The 26,524-nt window shown below is 46.3% G+C and overlaps 1 protein-coding gene across 1 annotated transcript in view; it reads left to right on the plus strand.

The window, feature by feature from the left end:
- The first annotated feature begins 1,862 nt into the window (after window positions 1–1,862).
- The window catches only part of SPATA16 (spermatogenesis associated 16), a 165,101-nt gene continuing 140,439 nt past the window's right edge, over window positions 1,863–26,524 (plus strand). The window contains exons 1-2 of the mRNA XM_081190327.1: window positions 1,863–2,012; window positions 12,496–13,117. Coding sequence (XP_081046453.1) covers window positions 12,524–13,117 — 594 coding nt within the window. The 5' untranslated portion in view covers window positions 1,863–2,012; window positions 12,496–12,523. The remainder of the gene's footprint in view (window positions 2,013–12,495; window positions 13,118–26,524) is intronic.

Here is a 26,524-nt window from a genome sequence, read left to right on the forward strand (position 1 = left end):
AAGGCCTAAATACCTGCCAAGTCCAATTGGTTTTTTATAAACCTGTCAAACAGACACAAAGAGCAATCTCAGTTCAGGCACTGAGGGAAAGCAACCAAGGTCAGTGAAAACGAAACCCGTCAGAAATAAATGAGTGGCAAAGTTATACAAATGATGGAAGGCGGAATTTACAATGGGAGGAGGGCAGAGGAATAAAGGAGGGGGGACAGAGAGCTCATAATGATATGGTTACATCAGCTTCTGCTATGCTGTGATTGAAAAACCACCATCCATGGCTGCTGCTAGTACTTGTCGTAATGGCTATATTCCCTCCAGAATCAGTTGTTGTTGTTTAGTCAATTAATCATGTCCAACTCTTCGTGACCCCATGGACCAGAGCACGCCAGGCATTCCTGTCTTCCACTGCCTCCCAGAGTTTTGTCAATGTTGGTCGCTTCTATAACACTGTCCAACCATCTTGTCCTCTGCCGTCCCCTTCTCCTTGTGCCCTCAGTCTTACCCAACATCAGAGTTTTTTCCAGAGAGTCTTCTCTTCTCATGAAGTGGCCAAAGTCTTGGAGCCTCAGCTTCAGGATCTGTCCTTCCAGTGAGCACTCAGGGCTGATTTCCTTCAGAATGGATCGTTTGATCTTCTTGCAGTCCATGGGACTCTCAAGAGTCTCCTCCAGCACCATAATTCAAAAGCATCCATTCTTCGGCGGTCAGCCTTCTTTATGGTCCAGCTCTCACTTCCATACATCACTACTGGGAAAACCATAGTTTTAACTATATGGATCCTTGTTGACACGGTAATGTCTCTGCTTTTTGAGATGCTGTCTGGGTTTATCATCGCTTTTCTCCCAAGAAGCAGGCATCTTTTTATTTCGTGACTGCTGTCACCATCTGCCGTGATCATGGAGTCCATAAAATCTGCAGTGGTCCATGAAGGAGGAATCAGTTGTAGTGTGCCTCTCAATAACGGGGTCATGAGTGGGAGAATGCCCTTTCTCATGCCCTGCTTGCAGTCTTCCCAGGGACATCTGGTTGGCGTTTCTGAGAACAAGAAGCTGAACTGGATGAGCCCATCAAGAGTTTGCAGGATCGAGACTGTGAACCTCCAAGGGAGTTTTGCTATGGAGCTGTTTAAAATGAATAGGTTTTGAAATAAATAGCATCAATCAGAAGGAAGTTCAATGCAAAAAAAGTCCAGTAGACATAGGAGCCAACTGCCTTCAGCAGCACCCCAATAAAATATTTGAGCCCCCCCCCCAGCTGATGGTCATTGCCATTCAAATTGTGTGTGTGCGAGCGCATGCATGTTGCATCTGGTGATCCATTATGTGGGGCAGGGCTTACCTGCCTCCCCCCAATATTATATTCAGTTTGGCACTCTTGCCAGTAGATATAGGTAACAGAGTAATGGGAGTAAGTCCCGTTGAATTCTGGGGTGGCTTCCTGCTGAAGACAGAAAAACAGGTCTTGTATCCACTGCGGTGACCAGAAAGCGCAGAGAGCAGAAATTCCATGGCGCACCTGTAGCTGTGAAACTGGACGCCTTCATCTGCCCTACCTGCAACAAACCATGTCTCTCCCATATTGGTCTCTACAGCCACAGCAGGCGTTGTAGCTCCCCAATGGTTTGATTTCACCCCTGAAGGCTCTTTCTATTGTCTCTCAAGAAATACGGATGCCAACAACTTCTGAGTAGACATGCATAGGACTGCACCGCTTAACTCATAGCACTCCATATAAAGGAAGCGTCGTGGCATCCTACTTTGCAAAATCTGTATTTATTACATGAATAACATGAGCATTTCATTCCACCCTCCCTTCTCTGTCCCAGAGTGCCAGGAATGTGGGGCAGTTGCTGTTGGAATGTTTCATTTCAAATCCGTTGCAAGGGGGCTCCACATGTCTTAGAAGCACAAAACAGACCAACTGACTCCCGCTCCTCATTGCTGTTCAATCGGCAAAGGAAGTGTGAAGCACTCAGAAACTCCGCATGTGTACACCAGGGCTTTTGCTCCTGCAGAGTGAGTAAACGTTTTTGTCTGACGCCTAAAGACACGTGCCTGGCGAGCCTCCCTGGGGAGGGCAGTCCACAAGTGGGGAGCCACTGCAAAAAAGGCCCTGTTGCTGCCCTCTGGACTTTTTGTGCAGGAGGCGCATGAAGAAGGGTCTCCGATTATGACCTCAGGGTCTGAGTTGGTTCCTATTGGGAGAGGCAGTCCTTGAGGAATGGTGGTCCTGAGCCATTTAAGGTTTCGTAGGTCAAAACCAGCACTTGAAATTGGCCCCCAAAACTAACTGGCAGCCAGTGCAGTCAGGCTAGAATTGGCGTTTTATGCTCAAACTGTCTTGCCCCGGTGAACAACCTGGTCACTGAAATCTGCACCAGCCGAAGTTTCTGAACTCTCTTCAGAGGCAGCCCTACATATAACGTGTGGCAGTAATCTAACCTGGAGGTTACCAAAGCATAGACCAAGTAGGATATCCTGGTCTAGATAGGGGTGCAGCTGAGCCACCAGCTGAAGCTGATGGAGGGACCTTGTTCACATTCCGGGTGATTATCTATTCATGTTTTTATACAGTATTTTATGCTGCTTTTATAATTAAGTGTTTTAAATTTGTTGTTAGCTGCCCTGAGCCCAGTTTTTGAACCAGGAAGGGTGGGGTATAAATAAAAAATTATTATTATTACTACTACTATTATTATTATTATTCCACCTACATTAATAGACAAAGAATACAGCTACAAATCCATGCCTATGGAGAGGAACCTCTCCCCTTTTCTCCCCGCTCTGCCAAGAGCTTTGATTATATACAGTGTGTGTGTGTGTCCATAAGTTTCTCTCTCCTAATGTAATAATGTGTAACATATCTAATTATCTAGGCCATAGCTTGCTGGTCTGTTTTTATATTAAGTAATAGCCGGAGAGGAAGGTGATGTAGCTTTCCTCCGACCACCCATCGCCTCTCCCCCAGCCCCCGATAAAAAACGAAAGCTTACATGCCAACAAATTTTAAAATATTGCCGCTGATTGTCATCTTGTTTACAGGAAATTTAGAAAAGCCAATCACATTATAAAATCCCTTTCCAGTAATCTCATCTTGAATTAGAAGAACAGATCTCTCTTGAACGAAGGAATGAAGATATATCTTGTTTTTTTCAGAGTAAAAGCTCATCTATAGGGTTTTTTTAAATTATTTTTTCATTGCAGTGGTGGAGGACTTTAGGATGTTAATACTTCTAACAGAATGGCTTCCCCAGGCACAGCACAGGAGAAATATATTTTTCAGAGCTCATGCATTCATAGTAATAAGAAATATTATTAAAATCTCTGCCCCACTCTTCCTCCCAAAGGGACCGTGGGGAATGGGGCAATGGATGAGAAGCTGTGCAAAATTTCTCGGGTTCAGTCCTGGAGTGGCATCTCTAGGTAGGGCTGGGAGAGAAACCCTGGAGTGCTGCTACAAGTCAGTGTAGACAACACTGAGCTAGATGGGCCAGTGGTCTGGCTCAGAAGAAGGCAGCTTCCTATGTAGGAAGCGATGGTGGTAAACAACAAAGCCCAAAACACAATCCAAAATGAAGTAAGCACATTTAAAAACATGTTGTTGTTGTTGTTGTTGTTTAGTCATTTAGTCGTGTCCGACTCTTCGTGACCCCATGGACCAGAGCACGCCAGGCACTCCTGTCTTCCACTGCCTCCTGCAGTTTGGTCAAACTCATGCTGGTAGCTTCGAGAACACTGCCCAACCATCTCATCCTCTGTTGTCCCCTTCTCCTTGTGCCCTCCATCTTTCCCAGCATCAGGGTCTTTTCCAGGGAGTCTTCTCTTCTCATGAGGTGGCCAAAGTATTGGAGCCTCAGCTTCAGGATCTGTCTTTCCAGTGAGCACTCAGGGCTGATTTCCTTAAAAATGGATAGGTTTGATCTTCTTGCAGTCCATGGGACTCTCAAGAGTCTCCTCCAGCACCATAATTCAAAAGCATCAATTATTCGGCGATCAGCCTTCTTTATGGTCCAGCTCTCACTTCCATACATTACTACTGGGAAAACATAGCTTTAACTATACGGACCTTTGTTGGCAAGGTGATGTCTCTGCTTTTTAAGATGCTGCCCTCGCCACGGCAAAGCAGTGATCCATGAAGGGGTTTAAAAACATGACAGACATCTAAAAACAGCCACCTATCCTCACAGCTAATAATTTCACATTTTTTGTACCCATTTCATAGAATGAGGAAGCAGACCAAGAGGGCATCTAGCACTTCAAAAACATTCCCTACATTAAAAACTCCAAACACAGACCTTTATGGAAACCAAAACAACAAGGAGGAAAGTTTAACATAGATTTCTGAGAAGCTGATGCTTTGGTGATATGCAGATTAATTTAAATTCAATCAATTATCTAATCACTTAATTGGTTAAAAAGCAGGTGATTAATCAACTATAATCATTTAATCAGCTGACAGCACCAACTAATCTATCATGTTGTTGCTGTGTCCTATCAAAGTAAAATGAGGCTCTCACAATTCTGTTGATGCTGCCAGGTTCCATACTGGGGGCCCTTGGGGAAGGGCTGTGTAGCTCAGTGGTAATGCAACTGCTTTGCATGCAGAAGGTTCCACATACACACAGTAAGCTGCCTTACACTGAGCAAGACCATTGGTCCACCTAGCTCCGTATTATCGCCACTGACCACCAGCAGCTCTCCCAGATTTCAGGCAGGAGCCTCTCCCAACCCTACCTGGAAGTGCCATTGGGGATTGAATTTGGGACTTCTGCTTGCAAGGTAGATGCTCTGCTACTGAGCTGTGCCCCTTCCTCCAAGGTCTCAGGTCTCCAGATAGGGTGGACCAAATTCCTATCTCAAACCCTGGAAAGCTCCTGCCATTCTGCGTTGACAGTACTGAGCTAGTTTGTCCAAGAGTCTGACTCAGTATAAGTCAAATTCCCATGATGGATTAGGTCTGTCTCTCTCCACAGCCTCCATTAGCCAGGAGTTGTTTTCTCTTCAGGGGAGAACTCATTAGCACATCCTTAGTTCTCTGTGGCTCAAAGACCAGCTCTCCAAGATGGTGATTTGCAGTCGAATACCTCTCTCATATGACCTAAAGTTAAACATCATGTGAGAGCTAATAGAGAACATCAACAGTTAATTATCAACCCATATACACTCAGAGAGCTCCTTTTAGCTTCAGTATAGCTCAGTGGAATTTCCCAATGTTGAACCCTCAGCAATACACATTCAAATACATACAGGCATATTCCATACAGACTCTAAGCAGACACCAACTCTACTTAAAATCGTAGGAGATCTTCCACAACGGAGAAACCAGTTCTGTAGCCATCTTGAAGGGTAGTTGTTGAGATGCCACCCCAAGGCCACAGATGTTGCAGCTCCTGTTCAGGGGACTCCAAGAGCCTGAGTCACCTTCCCGCGCATTGAAATTCCAGCAGCAGCATCCTGCACCCTTTGAGCCTTGTGGAATTTTCTTGGGAAGGTCATAAAATGAAACATTGCCGCATGCTAACTTAAAGGTTACAAAATCATGGGCTCGAGCAGATGCATTAGTCTGTGACAACGCTGGCATCCTTCCAGCTGTCTACAGGAGATGAAGGGAAGGGCTGGGGAGGAAGAATGCTTAAGTGAACATCTGTGGCTGGGGACAAATGCTTTCCTTAAAAAAAAAAAAAAGACAGTCCCTGAAGGCCGCATAAGAGAGCCAAAGACCCATTTAAAGGGCCCAAAGAGCCATTTAATCCATTGCTTACTTTCCCAACAGTGCCCAGTAGCTGGATGGAAACCAGGGATCCATACAGGGGCACACAATTTCATCCAAGCACATGAAACCATCACCACTTAAAACCAAACCTCAAAATGTAGCAGCACCCAGTGCAGCTGGTGCAGACAGTGGCATGCGGTGCAATTTTTCATAGGGGAACAGTTAGGGCCAGAGATTAGCGTGAGCATCATGCTTCCCTTCCTAAACTGGGCAGAAGCTTCCTGGGCTTTGGGAAGGAGGCAAGGGCTTATAATACTTTAATACTCTAATTTACTGGGAGCGTTTAGGGGACTAGCCTAGTCCCCTAGTCCACTGGGTGCAGAATAGGTGTTATGCAGAAACAGCTTACTGGGTGGGGCAGGGGCTGCAATTCTAGCTTCCGAGCAGGTGGGTGACTGTTGCTTACCTGGAGAGAGAGAGAGGGGAAGTGGTGGCGAACCGACTGGGAGAGAGACCACTCTTTGACAGTCCTGGTGAGATAACCAACACTCGCCCTTGAGCCGCCCCTCACTAGCCTGCTTACAGGTGAATTCTCAAAGTTGGGGGGACTTCTGCCCTTCTGCTTCATGCCACTGGGAAATTCCGGGGGGTCGGCGTACATCTGGCGATTCCAAATGCACGAATGCTTCAGCGCCCTCCCACCAGTTATCACTTAGATTCCTATTAGGCAGCGGAAGCCAGGCAGAAGAATTCCAATGCTACCTTTAAGGCTCACCTGAGCGGAAGCGTCCAGATAAATTGCATTGTGCACAGTGTCCTGGCAGCCTGTGCAGCTAACCTGTCAGAAAATTGCTTAATTCTGTTGGCTGAAGTGTGGAAGGATTATGGGGTGTGACATATGGCCCATCTCTCTCTTTCTTTCTTTCTTTCTTTCTTTCTTTCTTTCTTTCGATTCCCCTCCATTAAGAATGAACCCCTGATCACAGGAACTGGCTTCTTGACTCCCATGGAAATCATATGTGCCTTTCTTTCCTGAGAAAAGCAAAGCTCTGGTGATGCTTTTCTCAACTTTTTGTTTGTTTGTTTGGAATATTTGTACCCCGCCCTTCAGCCAAAAAGGCTCCCAGAGCACCTTACATACAATCAAAACAAGACATTCCCTACCCTCAGGCTTACTATATTTTTAATAATAATTTAAAAAAAGGGACGCGGGTGGCGCTGTGGATTAAACCACAGAGCCTAGGACTTGCCAATCAAAAGGTTGTGGTTCGAATCCCTGCGATGGGGTGAGCTCCCATTGCTCGGTCCCTGCTCCTGCCCACCTAGCAGTTCGAAAACACATCAAAGTGAAAGCAGATAAATAGGTACCGCTCCGGCGGGAAGGTAAACGGTGTTTCCGTGCGTTGCTCTGGTTCGCCAGAAGCGGCTTAGTCATGCTGGCCACATGACCCGGAAGCTGTATGCCTTCAGGTGTCTTCTAAAAGTCAGTTGTTTATTTCCTTGACATCTGATGGGAGGGTGTTCCACAGGGCAGGCATCACTACCAAGAAAGTCCTCTGCCTGATTCCCTGTAACTTCACTTCTCACAGTGAGGGAACCGCCAGAAGGCCCTCATAGCTGGACCTCAGGGTTATATCCAAAGTTAGTCATACTAAAACTACTGAAATGGATGGACTTTAGCACCGACCTAAGACTAATGGACTTTGAAGATGCTCAAACTCATAGGAAGAAAGGTACTAAGAGGGAAACCTATGTCCCCACTGTGGAAGGACGTGTGGATCCAGAATTGGCCTCCACAGCCATTTACGGACTCATTGTTAAAACTGTGTTCATGGAAGACAATCTTACTCGGCTACGAGTGATCACCGAAGAAGAAGAAGAAGAAGAAGAAGAAGAAGAAGAAGAAGAAGAAGAAGAAGAAGAAGATATTTGATGCCACTCAGTAGGATTTTGTCCCTTGTTACAACACACGAATCAGTGAAGGAAACAATTTATTGGAAGAGTTGCCTAAAGGCAGTTAGGCCGTGTTCATGGAAGACAATCTTACTCGGCTATGAGTGATCACCAAAGAAGAGAAGAAGAAAGAAGGGGCTAATAAATAATAATAATAATAATAATAATAATAATAATAATAATAATAATAATAATAGCAGTAGTAGTAGTAGTAATAAATTTTATTTATACCCTGCCCTCCCCAGCCAAGACCAGGCTGAGGGCAGCTAACACCAAATATAAAAACAATTGATTAGAATACAGCTTAAAAAAAACAAGATTAAAATACAATATTAAAACATTAAAATGCAGCCTCATTTCAGTGGAACTCAATCAAAAACTTTTTGGGGGATAAAAACGTCAAGTCTTCACCAAGGCTAACATTCCAGACTGGTCCTACATGGGCCAGAAAAAAGCCAGGGAAGTCCCTAAATAGGAGTTCCAACACAGAAGGAGAAAGGAAAAAAGAAAGAGGGGGAGGGAATCAAATTGATAAGACTGTTGGAAGGTTCAGAAAATGTCAGAAGCCCTCCTGTGGCACAGTGGGTCAGTGGGTCTGGCTGTTGACTGGAAGGTTGGTGGTTCGAGCCCGCCCAGGGACGGCTGTGGGCAGGATTCCTTAGGGTCCCTTCCAACTCTACAGTTCTATGATTCTATAACTTAGGACAGATTAAAGGAAGCACCCTGCGGCGGAGAAACAAATTATTCCTGCCCCCAGGGTGCTATTCACCTGGCAGACTTAAGTGCATAGTCTCCAAGGTTGGTAGAGTTATTTTGACCCTGGAGACAAATAATCCCACACTCTTTCCTCCCTTTCCACTAAAAATTCAAGAATAATACATCCAAATTTGCTGCCCTTGCCCATCAGCTGCTTGAATCCGCCATCTCACTCTGCCTAATGGTAGGGCCAGCCCTGCTTAGTAATAACTTGTATTATGTTACTACTAAATTGAGCACCTAGCTAACACTTGTAAGAGCTGCATGATAGAATGTACAAAATTCGGAGTGGAGATCAATATCTGAGTACCAGGGCAATTTTATTTTTTTAAATGGTGGGTCGTTTGGGCTCTGCTTCACATAGCTTCACGGCTTTGCTGCTAAAATTAACAGTCAAGGCTGCGAGGAGGCGTCCTCTCTCTCTCTCTCTCTCTCACTCAAACAAAAAAAACCCCCAGAACTCAATCAATTAAATTGATTGGCAGCAGGAATTAAGGCAAACAAATGTAAGCAGTTCTGGCGATGCAAAAGTAGCAGACGAGATTCGTTTCCTCAAGATGTGATGATGGCTGATGGTGTAGGTGCCTTTTTCCAACAACAACAAAAATAGACCCAAGGCTTTGTCAACCGTTGACTTAGCCCAGACGACTAATAATGGACTACCCAAGGCAGTGGGTGGGCAGGCAAGAGTGGGTGGGCAGAGGTGGGCTGTAGGCCCACCGAGGAGGTGGAAGAGGAGGCAGCAGCAGCAATGGTATGTGCTATTTTTATTTTTTTCCTCTAGTAGCAAAATGTCCTGGGCTGGCCCTGATCCTGAGATCGATGGGCCAATGAGTCTGACATGGTGTAGGGCAAAATCCAACATTCACGTTTTTTCCCCCAGTAAGTGCAGAATTGTTTTTCCAAAAAAAAAAATGAAAGAGCCTTAGGAGGGAGGAAGTATAAAGGTCATATTAGAAAGACTGCGACAGGGTCACTCTTGATAGCCCAATTTTACAGCAAGGCGATCAGAAGTGTCAGTGTGACTTAGCTGCAGGTGCTCTTTTAATGTGACCTGGTCTTTAGCAATAAGAAATGTACTGAAAGCAGAACCACATTTGTGATTGAATGAAATAGCGCGCACGCACAAAACCGACAGGGCCAGCGTGCCAAATGTAGACTGGACTGAGGGAGGGAAGCTTTATAAAGGACTCCTTTCCCCCTTTAGATTTCAACCCCAACCCCCTCTTCTTCTCCCAAGTAAGAGTGGAATGTGCAAGGAGCTAAAATTACATTGTTTTAAAAGGCAGAAGTGTGACACGGTACCATTTTCTGTCCCTGCCCTGCCCCATTTAAAATGGGTCATTTTTTTTTAGTTGGAATTTTTTCCCATTCTTGTCAGTTCTGCAACCTATCATTGTCCGCACCAACGACAACAAAAAGAGTTAATTCCAAAAAGAAAATACAAAGATCAGGATGCTTGATGGCATCAGCCAAATAAAGGCACTTTAGGGAACACACAAAGTCAATTTGGGAGAAATTGCTCTCTGCAAATACTGTTTGGTAGTCTTCCTTTTCATCCCTGCACTGCTATCTTCATTATGAACCTTTTAGGTTAAAAGGAAGATCCTTTCACTCACTGTTTATGACTAGAATTATGCTTTCAGCCGCAATGCACTTATGAGGAACGCAATTTTTCCAGCACACCTTTCCTGAAAGAATGGGCAGTTGGATCAAAATTGATCAGGGAAATATTTATCGGACCAAAGTAATGATTTGCTAGCCGTCTCTCCGTGAGACTGCCGAGTGATCAGTTTGCCCACACAAATTGCGCTTGGAAAACTCTAAATGCTCAAACTGCACCATGGGCCAGTGACTTTGGGGCAAAACTTCTCCTTTTCTTTCACATGGGGGTGGCACCACTGTGCATGGGCTCCATCCCCACATCGACTACCAATGAAACTAAGCATGCCCATATTTCTTTTGGTACCAGGGCTGGACACCCAGACACTTGCTTTCTGTACAGAAGAGAGGAGCAAAGAATTTCTCTTTGTGAGCAAGCTTGGTGCCAGCTGAGGCAAATGGGTTTTGTTCCATTAAAGAGGGTGGCTGATGGGGGCAGGTGGTGTGGGAATGTTAAGGAAGGTAGGGAAGGATATATTGAATAAGTGAGTGATGTAGCAGAGCAAATTCCTCTCAATATAGCTGGAAGCTAGTTTGCAGATTCATTTGAATCTCTTAGTTAGGATTATTTCCTGTTGTCCCCTTTAATCCCTCTTAAAAGAATAAAGACACAAGAGTCTTTCTGAGTAAAGTTTACTCACATTTCAGTTCACATTATGAAAGCTTGTTAGTTACATAAATAAACAGTGTGAGTTGATCTCATATGGAGACTGAACTCACGTGCTGCTGGCTGAGAGCCAGCAGACAGCAAAATGACATTAAGACAACAAAATGGCTGCAGGAGAGCAGCATGGCAGCAAAAGAACAGCAAGCAAGACAAGAGGAAAAACAAGAAGACTGCAAGTGAGAAAATGGCTGCATGACTCGGCTCTTTTAAGGAGTCAGCCAGAGCCACGCCCATCTCCCAGGTCACATGCAGGGGGAAGATGCTCCAGACCAGTGGAACAGGAAGTTATACTGACTGGATGTCCCCTTGCCTGTGCCACTCTAGGGAAATAAGGAATGTTGCTTTTGACTGCACCAATGGATTACGTCCCAGAGGTGGGTCGTGCATGCCCTCTTTTCCTGCTTCTTTTGTACTGGACTCCCCCTACCCCACAGCAGCCATTTTGCGACAGACGCCCAGGGTACACCTCAAAAATTCCAAATGTGGCCACTAGCCCCAGAAGGCGGACGAAACCTGGGCAACATCCAGCCAGAATTAAGCACTCTTATGAGTCCTATTGATGTCCATGGGAAACTTACATACCTGCAAAAAAAATAAATCCCACCCATTGAAACCAATGGGGCTTCTAGGTATTTTGGCCAGGCCGTGCCCTGCATTAGACAGGAGTGAAAGATCAATGTCGCCTCTTTTTTAGCTCAGCCACACTGTGAGTTAGGTGTCTGTTATTCCCCTCACAGAGGCTATGAACTGATCAACTTTTCCCATTTTACCTTGGAGCCCTCCATATAATCATAGCATTGGAAGGGACCCTGAGGATTGTCTATTCCAACCCCCTGCAATACAGGAATGAATATGCAGCCGTCCCATGTGGGGATCAAACCTGCAACCTTGGTGTTATCAGCACCATGCTCTCACCGACTGAGCTATCCAGGCTACTGAGCCATCACCCCTGATCACTGGACATGCTTCTTGAATCTGATTAGAAGAAACCACATTGGCTAGACCTGTCTTAGCTGTTAGAATACACTCCCCTTCTCATGCTATCCTGGTAATATTTGAAAAGGAGATTGAAGTGGGTGCATCAAACACCACCATCACTTCACTGCCCACCTTTCTCTTTCTCTCTCTATGTATCCCGCCCTTTCTCCTGGAGCCTCATAATAGCATAAAATGGGGTTAGCGTATTTTCTCCCTGCAACAACCTGGCGAGGTAGGTTGCTATTTACCTACAGCATTTCATTTATGAATCGCTTCCCACGAAGGACCTTGAGGGCAGGCTGAAAGAAGGTCACACAGCAAGCTATGTCAGGCTTTGAACCCACTTCTCCTCATTGCAAGTCCAACAAGCCACTTACTGCACCCCCTGAAAACCGCACCCCTTGGCCAGCGTGTGAACTGTAAGCCAACAGGGTTCCAAAAGGAAGAGTCTTGGCAGAGCCCAGGAGTGGGTAGGTCAGTACTGAAACAGAAGTCAAAATACCATTTTTACAGTACGTGTTAAATAACAGCTATGGAGGCAACTCGGCTTATTTTCGATGGAGGGTATAATTCCAAAGTCTTTCAAAAGAAAGAGGAGGGGGGGGGGAACTCTGCTCTTTGCTAACCATAGCTGATTGTTGACTTCAAATGGTGCCAGCTGTGGGCAAATTGAATAAAACATTTGCTCTGCATCCTTTATTTGCAAAGCTCAGAACTGTAAACTTTCCCACCTCTTCTGCCTTCTCCCTCCCCCCTCGAACCACCCTCAGGAGTTGGAGTCTAGCTTTTCTGTGAGTCATGGAGCCGGCAAACAGCACACGCTTTGAGAACATCGCAAGTGAAATGTGCCGAAAGGAGGAGCTGAGAGGAACGGCGTACCGGCTGAATGACGTTTCGGAAGCTTTGCAAGAGGTTAGAAGTACCTCGGGGGCAGCGGTTGTGGAAAACACGCTGGAGAAGCTGAAAGCCGGGAAAAACAATGTCAGGGAAAAACAAGGTCACGATCTGGACAGGTTGGTCCTGAAACGGAAGTCGGAAAGCAACGATAAGCCAGGCGTGAGGAAGGAACAACGCTTGATGGAGCCAGAGAACCAGGCGCTCCCTGTGCTACTGCCCCACATCCCCCTAAAAAGCCTGATGGAGGTTGAAATGAAGTTGGTGTACACAGACGAGGAAGACGTCACCTATGAGTTTCTGGCAGCTCAAGTGGCCCCAACCAACACTCAGGTCAAACGCCCAGGGTCTGCAAATGTAGATTCCCCAAGGCTGCCTGGCATGAGCAGGCAACCACAGATGGACAAGTGGCTTCAGGTGTCCTTAAAAGATGCCAGCACTTGCTACAGGCAGAAGAAGTATGCTGTGGCAGCGGGACAGTTCAGAACAGCCCTCGAGGTAGGTAGGGGCCCCAAGGGGACTTGGGTGAGGTAATGGGGAGGGCGCAAGCGTTAGGTAGCCATGACAAGGGCACTTGGAGGAATGGTGGCCACCAAAGCCCTGACTTACCTTCACCAGAATCCTTGTTGCCAGATCCTTCTATATAGTGGGAGAACACTTCAATCTCCCAGGACATTCTATACAAGATCTCAAAGTAGCTGTTTTACTACAAAGGAATTTCAGAAATAGACTGGAAAGAGAAGCTGCTGAATTGCAACTCATTACCAAACTCAAAACCATGGAGAGACCTGGTCTGAACAAAGACATTGGATTCTTATCTCATTATACATGACTAAGCCATTTCTCACCTTCTCACCCCTTGCCTTTTCCTGTAAGACCTATTACAGTCGTTAAGAGTCGTCAACAGGCTCATCTCAGCTATCTGCCAATCTCCCATTCCCACCACCCTTCTGAGTAATACCCCTCCCCACCTTCTCACTATATAGAAGGATCTGGCAACTTCTGTTTCAGTGTATCTGAAGAAGTGTGCATGCACACGAAAGCTCATACCAAGAACTAACTTAGTTGGTCTTTAAGGTGCTACTGGAAGGAATTTTTTTATTTTCATTCATGGAGAACGTGGATGGGGAACTTCAGGCCCAGAGTTCAAAGGCAGGCCTCAGGCCACAAACACTCACAGAGGAAGCACCTTCCTTTGGAATGGCTGGAATGTGTCCTTGGAAGGTGATAGTGGCTCTAGCTTGCCTGGAAGAAGGATCAGTGTGTGGAGAAATCACTGCCTTTTGTATACCATCTATTTAAGTAGGCTTTCCCTTGCGCATAAGATTCACCACACCGCTCTGTTTTATTATTTATAGATATTTAATCGAACGTTTTATCAATCCATTCTCTGTTTTTACTCATGTATTTCTTTGCATGCTTGGTTATAATGCAGTACATGGATTGTTCTTTCCATTCATTTCACTTATTATACTTCTACGCCGCTTTTCACTCACACGAGTCGCAAAGCGGCACACGTACAATAAATAATAACACAGTACTTCACAAGTGCAGCATAAATCATTTAAAATGGTCAACAAATCATCCGCAAAACAACCACTTTCTATAACCCTACTAACAAAGCAACTTAGAAAACAGATTAAGCAGGACAACCACAAGAAAAGTCTTATTATTTAAAAAATCACAAATCATTACAGCACTCGGTGCTTTTTCTCTTAAAAAATGTTCAGGGGTACTCTCATTTTCCTACTCGTATTGAAATATTGCCCCTCAATGAGGCCAAACTTAGATTCACAAAATGTTTAGGGGTATGCGTACCCCACCTCACCCCCACCCCAAAAAAGCACTGTCAGCACTCATAATCCACAAAGCAATATTAACAACATTAACAACCAAAGAACCAAAGACAAGTTAAGCACTGCTGAATCCACACACTCCCTCCCAACCCCATGACTCAGAGTCCTCCACTCAGTTCATCAAAAGACACATTCACATAATGACTGTAGGTGGCAACATTTCTTCTGAAAGCTCCTGGGGCTCTGAAGGGTGGAGGGTGGAGCGAGGCAGGCGGAACAAGCCCTTGCCTGGTGGCCAGCAGAGAGTCCCATTCCCCTCACTTTTTCATTTTCCTAACGTTCTTGCGGGCTTTTATGCAGATCGCTTAGGGATTTTGTATATTAAGTGGTATATAAATACTGGGATCATTGTTACTGTAATTAATAATAATAATAATAATTCATTATTTATACCCTGCTCATCTGGCTGGCTTTCCCCACCCACTCTGAGCAGCTCCCAACAGTATATATATATATATATATATATATATATATATATATATATATATGCAGGTTTTGTTGTCTTCGGGTGTCTTCCCGTGTAAGAGTTGGGGTGTCTAGGCGACGTTTCGACGAGGTCTCACTCGTCATCTTCAGGCTGGTGCTTTCGGCTTCTTGTTACTGGAACAGAGTAACAAGAAGCTCTGTTCCAGTAACAAGAAGCCGAAAGCACCAGCCTGAAGATGACGAGTGAGACCTCGTCGAAACGTCGCCTAGACACCCCAACTCTTACACGGGAAGACACCCGAAGACAACAAAACCTGCATTCCTGTACCCGTGAAAATCTACGAAAGCAAATATATATATATATATATATATGCAGGTTTTGGTGTCTTCGGGTGTCTTCCCGTGTAAGAGTTGGGGTGTCTAGGCGACGTTTCGACGAGGTCTCACTCGTCATCTTCAGGCTGGTGCTTTCGGCTTCTTGTTACTGGAACAGAGCAGGATCTCAGTGTTTGAGTTCCTATAAATACTGTTGAGGGGGTGTGGTGTATAGCCTCCAACGTTCTGGGCAGAGAGGAAGTTCCCAGGTTAGTGTGCCTTTTCTTCTTTTGTTCATTAATTACTTGAGGGATATCTTGAGTGATTTCTTGAGTGATATTCTGAGTACCACTTAGGAGGGTCTGAGTACACACCCGAAGACACCAAAACCTGCATTCCTGTACCCGTGAAAATCTACGAAAGCAAATATATATATATATATATATATATAACTCTTACACGGGAAGACACCCGAAGACACCAAAACCTGCATTCCTGTACCCGTGAAAATCTACGAAAGCATATATATATATATATATATATATACACAGAGAGTGTGTGTGGTACCTCAGGTTAAGAACTTAATTCATTCTGGAGGTCTGTTCTTAACCTGAAACTGTTCTTAACCTGAGGTAACACTTTAGCTAATGGGGCCTCCCGCTGCCACCGTGTCGCCAAAACACGATTTCTGTTCTCATCCTGAAGCAAAGTTCTTAACCCGAGGTATTATTTCTGGGTTAGCGGAGTCTGTAACCTGAAGGATCTGTAACCTGAAGCGCCTGTAACCGGAGGTACCAGTGTGTGTGTGTGTGTGTGTGTGTGTGTGTGTGTGTGAGAGAGAGAGAGAGAGAGAGAGAGAGAGAGAGAGAGAGAGAGAGAGAGAGACAAAACATCAAACATTAAAAACTTCCCTAAACAGGGCTGCCTTCAAATGTCTTCTAAAAGTCAGATAGGTGTTTGCTTCCTTGACATCTGATGGGAGGGCGTTCCACAGGGTGCCTGGTTCCCTGTAACCTCACTTCTTACAGTGAAGGAACCGCCAGAAGGCCCACAGCACTGGACCTCAGCGTCTGGGCAGAACGATGGGGGTGGAGATGCTCCTTCAGGTATACTGGACCGAGGCCGTTTAGGGCTTTAAAGGTCAGCACCAACACTTTGAATTGTGCTCAGAAACGTGCTGGGAACCAATGTAGGTCTTTCATGACCAGTGTTAATATGGTCTCGGCTGAGCCTTGAAACTTCCTGGCATCTAGTACAACTGTTCAGTGGGCTTTTCATCTCTTCCAAGATTACGAGCCTTGCATTCCACCTTTGCCCAAAATGACTGCCACCGGACCCCTTGGGATATAACCCCACAGCTCAGCAGGGAAGAGAGAAAACGATAGCATCTGCAGGAGGGACCACCACAGAAGTGGAGCGTTTACACCTACCAGGTGCGCGCTGACGGGAAGCCGCGGCTACTGGCATTTACAGGAAAGCCATCGTAATGTTCTGCCCTGATTTCTTTGGTGCTGCCAATCTGATCTAATTATATTGGAAATCCCTTCTATCGTAGCGCTGTAACTCCCGCTGTGCTGTGGCTCATAATAATCACATAATGGGCCAGGATTTAGGCATAATCAGATTTTCGCTTCCCTGTCATGTTTCCATAACGCTGCTATAAAACTGACATAAGCGGCCAAAAGTGGAGAAAAGAAAACAGAAAAGCAGCACCCATTATTTAAGCATCTTTATCAGATGGGTGTGTGGCAGCTCTGAACCCCCCACCCTACCCTGCCACACACACACACACACACACACCAAATATATATATGATGAAAAATAAGAGAAATTGGATTACCACTGCTGGGAACTGTTTGCTCATGTGCAGCTACAGCCATAATGATGGCACCAAGATCTCTTAATCATCAGCGGGTGGCTAGTTAAAGTTGCAGAGCGGTTGAAGCTGGAGGCTCCATCAAAAGAAGGGTCACCGAGATGATGTGCACTGATGGAAATGTCACTGTGCAGTTGTCCCCTCTGTTTTGTAATAATAATAATAATAATAATTTATTATTTGTACCCCACCCATCTGGCTGGGTTTCCCCAGCCACTCTGGGCAGCTTCCACAAACACCAAAAATACACTAATATGTCATACATTAAAAACTTCCCTGAACAGGGCTGCCTTCAGATGTCTGCTAAATGTCAGGTAGTTATTTATCTCTTTGACATCTGGTGGGAGGGCGTTCCACAGGGCGGGCGCCACTACCGAGAAGGCCCTCTGCCTGGTTCCCTGTAGCTTTGCTTCTCGCAGCGAGGGAACCACCAGAAGTCCCTCGGCGCTGGACCTCAGCGTCCGGGCAGAACGATGGGGGTGGAGACGCTCCTTCAGGTATACAGAGTCAAGGCTGTTTCAACACACACACACACCCCAGTCCATTTACCGGGAAATTAGGGCACACATTCAGGTCTGGATATGGGAAGCTGCCTTGTACCAAGTCAGACCTTCTGTGTTCAAAGCAGATACTCTGCCACTGAACCACATCCCACAAAAATAGTAGCATCTTGACCTCACAGGGACCAGCCAGTTGCCTATGGGAGGCCTACAAGCAGGACCTGGGTGCAGCAAAGCTCTCCGTGCTTCTTCTTCCCAGCAACAGGTATTCAGAGGCATTTTCATCTGGAGGAGCGTTCAGTTCACCTGCTGTCTGAAGGGACACAGCCCAGACAGGATGGTTAGTTGGTTGTTTTTTAAATCCTGCTTTTTATCCTTCCTTTCGGACGGCTCCTGAGTTAGTAAGTTGCTTTTTTTATCCGGCTTTTCAATTACAGTGGTACCTCGGTCTAAGAAGGGAACAGCCCTGTTTAAGAATGATTCTATTTACGAACTCTGCAAAACCGGAAATAGTGTCCCGGTTTGCAAACTTTACCTCGGCCTAAGAACGGAATCAGAACGGTGGAAGGGCACCAGCAGCGGGAGGCCTCATTAGGGAAAGCGCACCTTGGTTTAAGAACAGTTTCGGTTTAAGAACGGACTTCCAGAACCGATTAAGTTCGTAAACCAAGGTACCACTGTACCGAAACGGCTCACATCAATAAGGGCGAGAGGGAGGCCCTGATAGCAGGCTTACGGTCTGACAAGACAGGATGCGGAAAGGAAGGGGAGTGGAAAGGAGGGGCAAAAGAGAAAGAAGAGATCAGTCCTTTAATTTCAGGACAAAGCGCTAAACCCAGAGCATTTGCATCCATTTCGGGCCACACTGATTTTCTCAGAACCTTGCTTAGATAGCAGTTGGTGGCTCTTGTTCCTTGGCCAACGGTTGGGACCAGAGTTTTCTTTCGCCCTTGATTCTGCAGTCCCAAGGCAGTTGGAACAGATTGTTCTTTCCGGCAGTGAGCAGAGGAGGAAGCGAGCCCCTTCTAGATTCTCCTCCTTTGGCCAATGGATCGGGCCAAGCTGGTCATCCTCCTTGGCTTGATGTTCTTTCTCCTCAATTAGAATTTGACCCTGGAGAGAAAAGGTGTGCAATGTGTGAAGAGAGTCAGTGCGGTGTAGTGGTTAAGAGCGGTAGACTCGTAATCTGGTGAACTGGGTTCAATTCCCCGCTCCTCCACATGCAGCTGCTGGGTGATCTTGGGCCAGTCACACTTCTCTAAAGTCTCTCAGCCCCACTCACCTCACAGAGTGTTTCTTGTGGGGGAGGAAGGGAAAGGAGAATGTTAGCCGCTTTGAGACTCCTTCGGGAAGTGATAAAGCGGGATATCAAATCCAAACTATTCTTCTTCTTCTTCCATTTGTCCCCCTCCTCCCTGCAAGTGGCGGTCACCAAAGTGGAGAAAAGCAACAGCAAACCAGTTGCATTGCAGAGTTTGGCTGCAGCCGCGCAGCTCTCATATCATCAGGTTCCTGCCTTCGCAGGTAGCAATCGTTGACCTTTGCCGTGCACATATAAATACTCCCCATTTTTCTAAGTTTTTTAAAAAAACCAACCAGCCCATCTAGCATTTTTTGCGTGCCTGCCAGCTGAAGTGTGCAGGCTGCAAACAAGCCTCTTCTGACATCTAGCCCTCTTTTTTCCCAGCATTTGACAATTAATCCCACAGGGAGGCGACATTTCGAAAAGCCCTTGTGGTTTTCTAGCACATTTAAAAGCCTATCCAGCCTGCTGGGGACTTGGCATTTATAGCTGTACGACCAGATTCTTCTATGTATCGCAGCCCACAAAGTGTTGCCATAAAGTGTAAATAAGTGCAGCACTAGGCCCCAGGCTGCAGCGAGACCCCATTTCCTCACCATGTCCGTACCTCCCCCCCATGTGTGGCTGGCGCATTTTGCACAGGGCAGCAAAATGTAACGTAATGGACAGGAGCCACTGAGAGGAACAGGGCTCCAGAACAGCAGGCGGAGGAAGCAATTTGGCTTGGACCTACCTGAATTTTCTTTCGGTGGCAGTGACCCAGAAGGGAGTCTTCTTGCACAAAGGAGGAGGGTTTGAGTCCAGTTTACCAAGAAAAAATGTGTAGGGCTTGCGAAACAGCAGCAGCAACAACAACAAAACCAAGCACCACCATCTCTGACCCAAGTGGGCTTGTAATTGCTTTCAGAAGTGGATCTTGAACTCAGTTTATTCGGAGCCAGAATGGATGCCACCAGACCCCTGATGTCACCAGGCAATGTGATGGGGTCTGATCCCTCCCACAATATGCTCCTCATCTGCAGGCTTGAGGGCATCCTGGGCAAAGCGCCCTCTGTGCCCCTTGCCAGACCACTCACAGGCTGCCATGCCAGGCACTGGCGGGCTGGCACTCCGCTCCTGAACTTCGCTCTGGGAAAGAATTGTCATTTTTTTTAAAGCAGCCAGCTGGACAGCCAGAATTGGCAGTGCTTCTCGGCTGTCCCTGCTCTTCTAGTGGCTCCTCCAAGCCACAGCCTAGACTCTCTCTCCCTCTCTGTGCGCCAGGGCAGCTGGCAGCCTGCAATGGAAGCAAACTACCTCAGCTTGCTTTTCCTGTTGCCACCCACCCAAGCACTCCCTTCCCCTCCATGCCTGGCTTGACCCATGGACAGACACAGCTTTAGCAATGTTCCAGCATCCTCCTCCATTTCTTCACTGCTTCTGGGCCCCACCCCGATATACCAATGGGGAAAAGACCCACAAGCACTGGAAATAAGAATGCTGGTGACCACAGCAGCACCCGTAGGTGCCTCACACAGCTCTTCTTTACAGAGTTGAGCAGTTCAAGGACACTGGCCTCAGACCCCAAGACTCCCGGGGCCCCCGCATTTGCCTGGCCGTGCCAGATGCTGACACAAGAGCTGTTTAGTCCATATCTCCTCTCACACTCTCCCACCCACTGAGGAGCCAGGTTTAGGAGTAGGTCAGCAATAACGAATACCTGGTGTCGACAAACTCTTTATTCAAAGAAACCAAAACAGATCAGGCCTAGTGGGAACAGCAACTTTTCTTGGTAGGCCTTGCCCCAGTGAGGTAGTTGCCAGGTCCCCGCCTTCCCTCCGCTCTCTAAGTCTCCTCCTCCCCCGGGTCCTTCTCAAGCAACCTGAGACTTCATCGCCTTGTCCGTCTCTGCTCCACCCTCTTCATACCTCTTCTGGTTCTGGGAGACCAGGGAGAGAGGAGCTGGTCACAGCAGGAGACTCCCTGGCTTCTTCAGCCGCCTGCCTCATCTCTGTTGCTTGGGCCCCCTCTGCTGCTGCCTCTGATTCTTGACTGCTCTCTGCCCCAGCCTCTTCCTGCTCACTAAAACCTCTTCAGCTTCTTACACCTCCTGCCCCCATTCTCCTCCCTCTTCTCCCTCTGACCACACATCATCATCCCACCACCAATCTCCTGGCTCTGAGTCTTCTTCCCTTGAGGGTTTCCTAGCTGATGCCTCCCATCCCTCCTCTGCAACCAGCCAGTCCATGACAGCTGATGGACACTGGTGGCAGTGGAAGATCTCTCCTCCCTACATTAAGTGCAAATAGACCTTAAAAATGCACTTGGGGCAGGGGGTGGACGTATAGCTACCGCTGATGGAGCCAACAGCCACATAAGAGGGTGGGAGAGAAGGTAGGGAGATATGGGCAAGAGGCTTCAAGGAACGTGCATTGGTGGGTTTTAAGGGCAGGAGAAGCAGAATCCTTCTCCAGATGAGCCAAATAAGAGATATATGTATTTTAAGGCAAGCATTATGATGTCCCCAACCAACCCTGGAAAATATACGTTGCTATATGCAGTGCAGCTCAATGTAAACCTGTTTGCATTTCTGTCACCCACCTAGCTCTAGGCCAGTGTTCTTCAACCTCAGACTACAACACCCACCATCCCTGACCATTGGTGATGGGTGAGGGTAATGGGAGTTGTAGTCCAACTGGGGACCCAAATTCAAGGGACACTGCTGTAAGCAATGGTGGCGAGAGCAGAGAATATTAAGTGGGAGGACTCACTGCCCTTTTATCTGGTGCCATTCCTTGCTTGGTTTGGGGAAAACGTAGGTGTCTTTATGATATCCACCCCCATCTCTTTGCCAGGGCTGGCATTATCTGCTCTCCTGTGAGAGCTATAAGAATGTAACATGGTTAATGGAACTGTGGTTGCCTAGAGCAGGTTCCCTGGGGGGAGCTGTTTCCAGGTGAGCAGCTCTAAGCCCCATTCTCGAGACAAAGCTTTTATTCTCAAGAAAACTTTGTTGCAGGCTGAATATACATGAAGGTTCTAAGGGCAACATGCCCAGGGCTGACCTGGACCATTTTATATCCTCTTACACCAAACAGTCAGACATATATCCATTGACCCGTATTGCTAGTTACTTGGGGGGGGGGGGACAGGATCTCCAAGCACCTGGATTTCCCATCATCCTCCCTTCCCCGTTGTGCTGTTTCTTGATTTTCCATACGTTCCTCCAGTCACATCCCAGCGCTCAGGTACTCCACTTCAGCAAGCCCTTTACATTTGATTTGCAAAGTCACTTGCAGTCATTCTCATTATCGTAGGATCTCTGCTGTTTAAAAACGGCTTAAAAGGTGCGTTTTGTCATCCTGGGTAATGCAGTGCTCCCCAGAGGCTGTGAAATGGCCTACTTTTTGTGTGTGTTTATCAAACCGTGCTCTTCGTCTGAGGACCAAAATGTAATTAGCGGCTGTAATTTATCCCGAGAGAGCGAATATTTCCTCAGCACCTAACCCCAAGAGAGCAAGCTACAGCATTCCTCGTGCAGGAATTTCGCATTGCTCTAAAATGCTTGAGTTCTTCCTCTGTAGTCTAATATTGATTACCTTTAACTCTCACTGCCAAAGGATAACTGCTAGCAAGGTGTACAGAGGCCCAGAATTCTGTCTTAAGCTGTGTGGTGGGAATGAATCAGGTATGTTCCAAAACTGCGCTCGCGCTCTCTCTCTCTCTCTCTCTGTGTGTGTGTGTGTGTGTGTGGTATAGGATTTGGGAAAGTCTTCTTGAACTTCATAACTATATTGCCATGCACTGAAATATGTAGTGCCTGGTGTCCATTTGGGACTGGCAAGGCAGAAAAGTAGAGAGGCCAACCATACCTGGAAGCTGAGGCAATGACAGCATACCCTCCAACATTTCTCTGATGAAAATAGGGATGTCCTATTCCATGCTGGTTGGCTTCCAACATACAGTGGTACCTCGGGTTAAGTACTTAATTCTTCCGGAGGTCCATTCTTAAATGAAACTGTTCTTAACCTGAAGCACCACTTTAGCTAATGGGGCCTCCTGCTGCTGCCGCGCCGCCGGAGCATGATTTCTGTTCTCATCCTGAAGCAAAGTTCTTAAACTGAAGCACTATTTCTGAGTTAACGGAGTCTGTAACCTGAAGCGTATGTAACCTGAAGCGTATGTAACCCGAGGTACCACTGTACATAAAAACATCATAAGACTTTAAACATTTTAAAACTTCTCTATACAGGGCTGCCTTCAGGTATCTTCTAAAAGTTGTATCTTATCTCCTTGGCTTGGGGGGGGGCACATAACTCCATACCCTCCAACATTTCTCTGGCGAAAATAGGGACGTTCTAAGGGAAAGCGGGACATTCTGGGATCAAATCAGAATCCGGGATGGCTTCTGTAAATCCAGGACTGGCCCTGGAAAATTGGGACTCTTGGAGGGTCTGTGACAGGCTGAGCTGATTCATTCAAGTTTTGCCCCATCTGAATCTCTACTGAGTTCTGCAAAGGCAACACAGAGAATGAGGAGGAGGAACAGAACAGGCAGCGCCACTGCCCTGAGTTGGTTGTAAGAACGCAGGCAATTGGAGGTTGGCCGAGGGCAGACTGAGACTGATGCACCATTTGACCAAATGAACCAGTCTCTGCTGGTACTGGAGAAGGCATGTGGTGACTGACTGGTCACCCTGGCATTTTCCGCTTTCTATATGGAAGTGAGAGCTGGACCATAAAGAAGGCTGATCGCCGAAGAATTGATGCTTTTGATTTATGGTGCTGGAGGAGACTCTTGAGAGTCCCATGGACTGCAAGAAGATCAAACCTCTCCATTCTGAAGGAAATCAGCCCTGAGTGCTCACTGGAAGGACAGATCCTGAAGCTGAGGCTCCAATACTTTGGCCACCTCGTGAGAAGAGAATACTCCCTGGAAATGACCCTGATGTTGGGAAAGATGGAGGGCACAAGGAGAACGGGACGACAGAGGACGAGATGGTTGGACAGTGTTCTCGAAGCTACAAACATGAGTTTGACCAAGCTGCTGGAGGCAGTGGAAGACAGGAGTGCCTGGCGTGCTCTGGTCCATGGTGTCACGAAGAGTCGGACACGACTAGATGACTAAACAACAACAACATAATACAGTGGAGATTTTTCAGGAGCGGGGTCTTTTCAAAAGGGGCACCAAAATCCCTCCTTGAGGAAAATCTTCTCCACTCTCGCTCAGTTGAGGCTTAAGTGAATATTGCTTTAGCAGAGGGCCCCTTGAATTCAAGGGGAAGTTCTGCTCGCCGCTGCTGCGAATTTGCTGTTGCAGCCATTCTTTCCTTGCGTGGCTGCGTTTTTCACATTGTGAGCCACCTTGGACAGCTTAATTTACTCTGTCCACCAGGATATAAATACTTTAATTGATTGATAAGTGCTTAGGATTCCAATTTTAGCTGGCATTTGATGGTAGTCCTCCTTTTAATTTGAAATCGCTTGGATATAATTACCCAGTTGGTCCTTGCAGTCCTCCTCCGACGTAGCTGAAAAGTCCCCCCATATGGTGTGGTTGCCGCTTCTCTGCTTCCCACACTTAAGTCTCTGGTAACGCACATAATGGGGAGGAGAGGTTTATTACAGTACATGGATTGTTTCTCAGACTTGCTACTAATTTTTGTACTCTTCATTATCCTTTAAAATGGTGGTTGTTTCTTTGCTGCGCTGTATCAGATGCTACCAAAGAAGGGAAATGTCTGGAAGCAAGTGAGGCCTTTGCACTTGTTTACCTCAGAAGATACGGATCTGAAGCCGGTTCATGTACTCTGCCCCACTGAAGCAAGCAGCCCTGACGTTGGCTTAGTTGTTGGAGTGGGAGCTGTTAGCAAGATGTCTGGGGCAAAAAAAATCTCTCGACAGGCAATTAATTATCCCGATAAAGATGGTATACAAATTCTAGAAAGGTTTCCTTGTGCCATAAATCTCTTCCGGAATTAAATTTTACACTCTGTTGTCCTGAAAATAATCTCCTCCAGGTCATTAAACAAACAAATGAAGTAAGTTAATGGCTGGTATGTTACTTTTAAAGCCTAGAAAGAGCTCCAAACGGTATCACTGTGCTCACCATCTCGGATGTGGTTTTTGTCTCTGGGATGTGAAATGAAGATCTCAAATAAAGTATGATTAATTCACCAGAGGGCCATAGAGATCTCTTTTCACGAGCTGGATTAATTCCATAACCCACAGATGGTCATTATGGGCTCTCCCGATGCGATTGTGAAATCAACGTAAGTGTCACTCCATTTATTTATTTTTTAATCGTAGCCTCGGCTCTTGACTTAACTCTTTGAAGGGTGTCCCAATGTGAATGCGTTCTGTATGCGTGAGCATACAAGGATGGGCAACAGCAGATACATGCCAGGATCTGATTGCCAGACTAAGCAAATCCCTTTTTGTCATACATATCCACTCCACAATGCCTGGAAGCTCTACTGCTGTGATGCACCAACTTCCATCGTAGTGCATGTTTCCTTACTTGTTGTGCATGTTGCAGTCTAACTAGTTTACACTAAGCGAGTTCTTAAAAGCTCATTCCTCCAAAAAGAAGCAGAACAGCTGAGAGCTATAGATGGCTGCAGGTACCTTGAATTACCTGTATACCACCCCTCAACACACCATCCTCCTTTTTCTCCCTTGGACCAGGAGAAAACCTGCCGGAGGCCTGTGTTCAGAGCCTTGACAGCGAGCTGCATATAATCCTTTTTAATAAACCAGTAACATTATGAACATCTGTTTTGAGCCTGAATCATTAGCAACACGATGCTGATAGCAACACCAAAGCACTGGTTGCTGCGCTCTCACTCTCTCTCGCTCTCTCTCACGCACCCCCCCTCTCTCTCACACACACACACAGTAACCACAAATTTTACTTTTGCCTGCAACAACAATAAAAAGTTTTCAAGCACAGGAAGTTAATAGACGAAAATATCTCTTTTCTTTACAGAACAGACTGCTGTACCGATTACTTTTCAGAACTCACACACACAAAAGCAAGGAAATGCAAGCTAAGCCACTCCAGAAAATACTGCGTGACAATCATTGTGCATTGTGTTGTTTGTAATGCACAATGATTGCCAGCTTAGTTAGCACTTTATTGCTAATGTGAATAGTTTTGAAGAATTAATGGGTGCAGCAACCTTAACCATTTTATTGTGACTGAGGGTTATTTTGTCATTTGATCCTATGCCACTTTAGTGGGAGTAAAGTCGCTTGAACTCAGTGTGATCAGACTTTGTCCCAAGTAAACATGCAAAGGATTGGGCTCTGTGAAGAGCTAAAATATATACATTAAAGGGGTGCAGCTAATGTTCCTTCATTGCATTTCATCTTTCACCATAATTCACTAAGATTTGCTGCAGTGCTGATACTGAATTTTTGTCACTAAAGATCCACATAGGAATAGGGGTGTGGGGTTGTGCATTTTATTAAGACAATTTCCTCCATCTTCCCTCATGGTTGCATCCCTGAAAAGGACTGAAGCATTCAGCTTGGTATAGAAACCAGACGTTATGTACTGAAGTTCTCACCCTGGGCCAGCAGGGGGATACTGTAGATAGTTTTCACTCAGGTCCACATATGCAAATAAGAGATTGAAAGTGACGTTCA

Source organism: Podarcis bocagei (genome assembly GCF_964188305.1).
Source record: "Podarcis bocagei genome assembly, chromosome: 4".
NCBI lineage: Eukaryota > Metazoa > Chordata > Lepidosauria > Squamata > Lacertidae > Podarcis > Podarcis bocagei.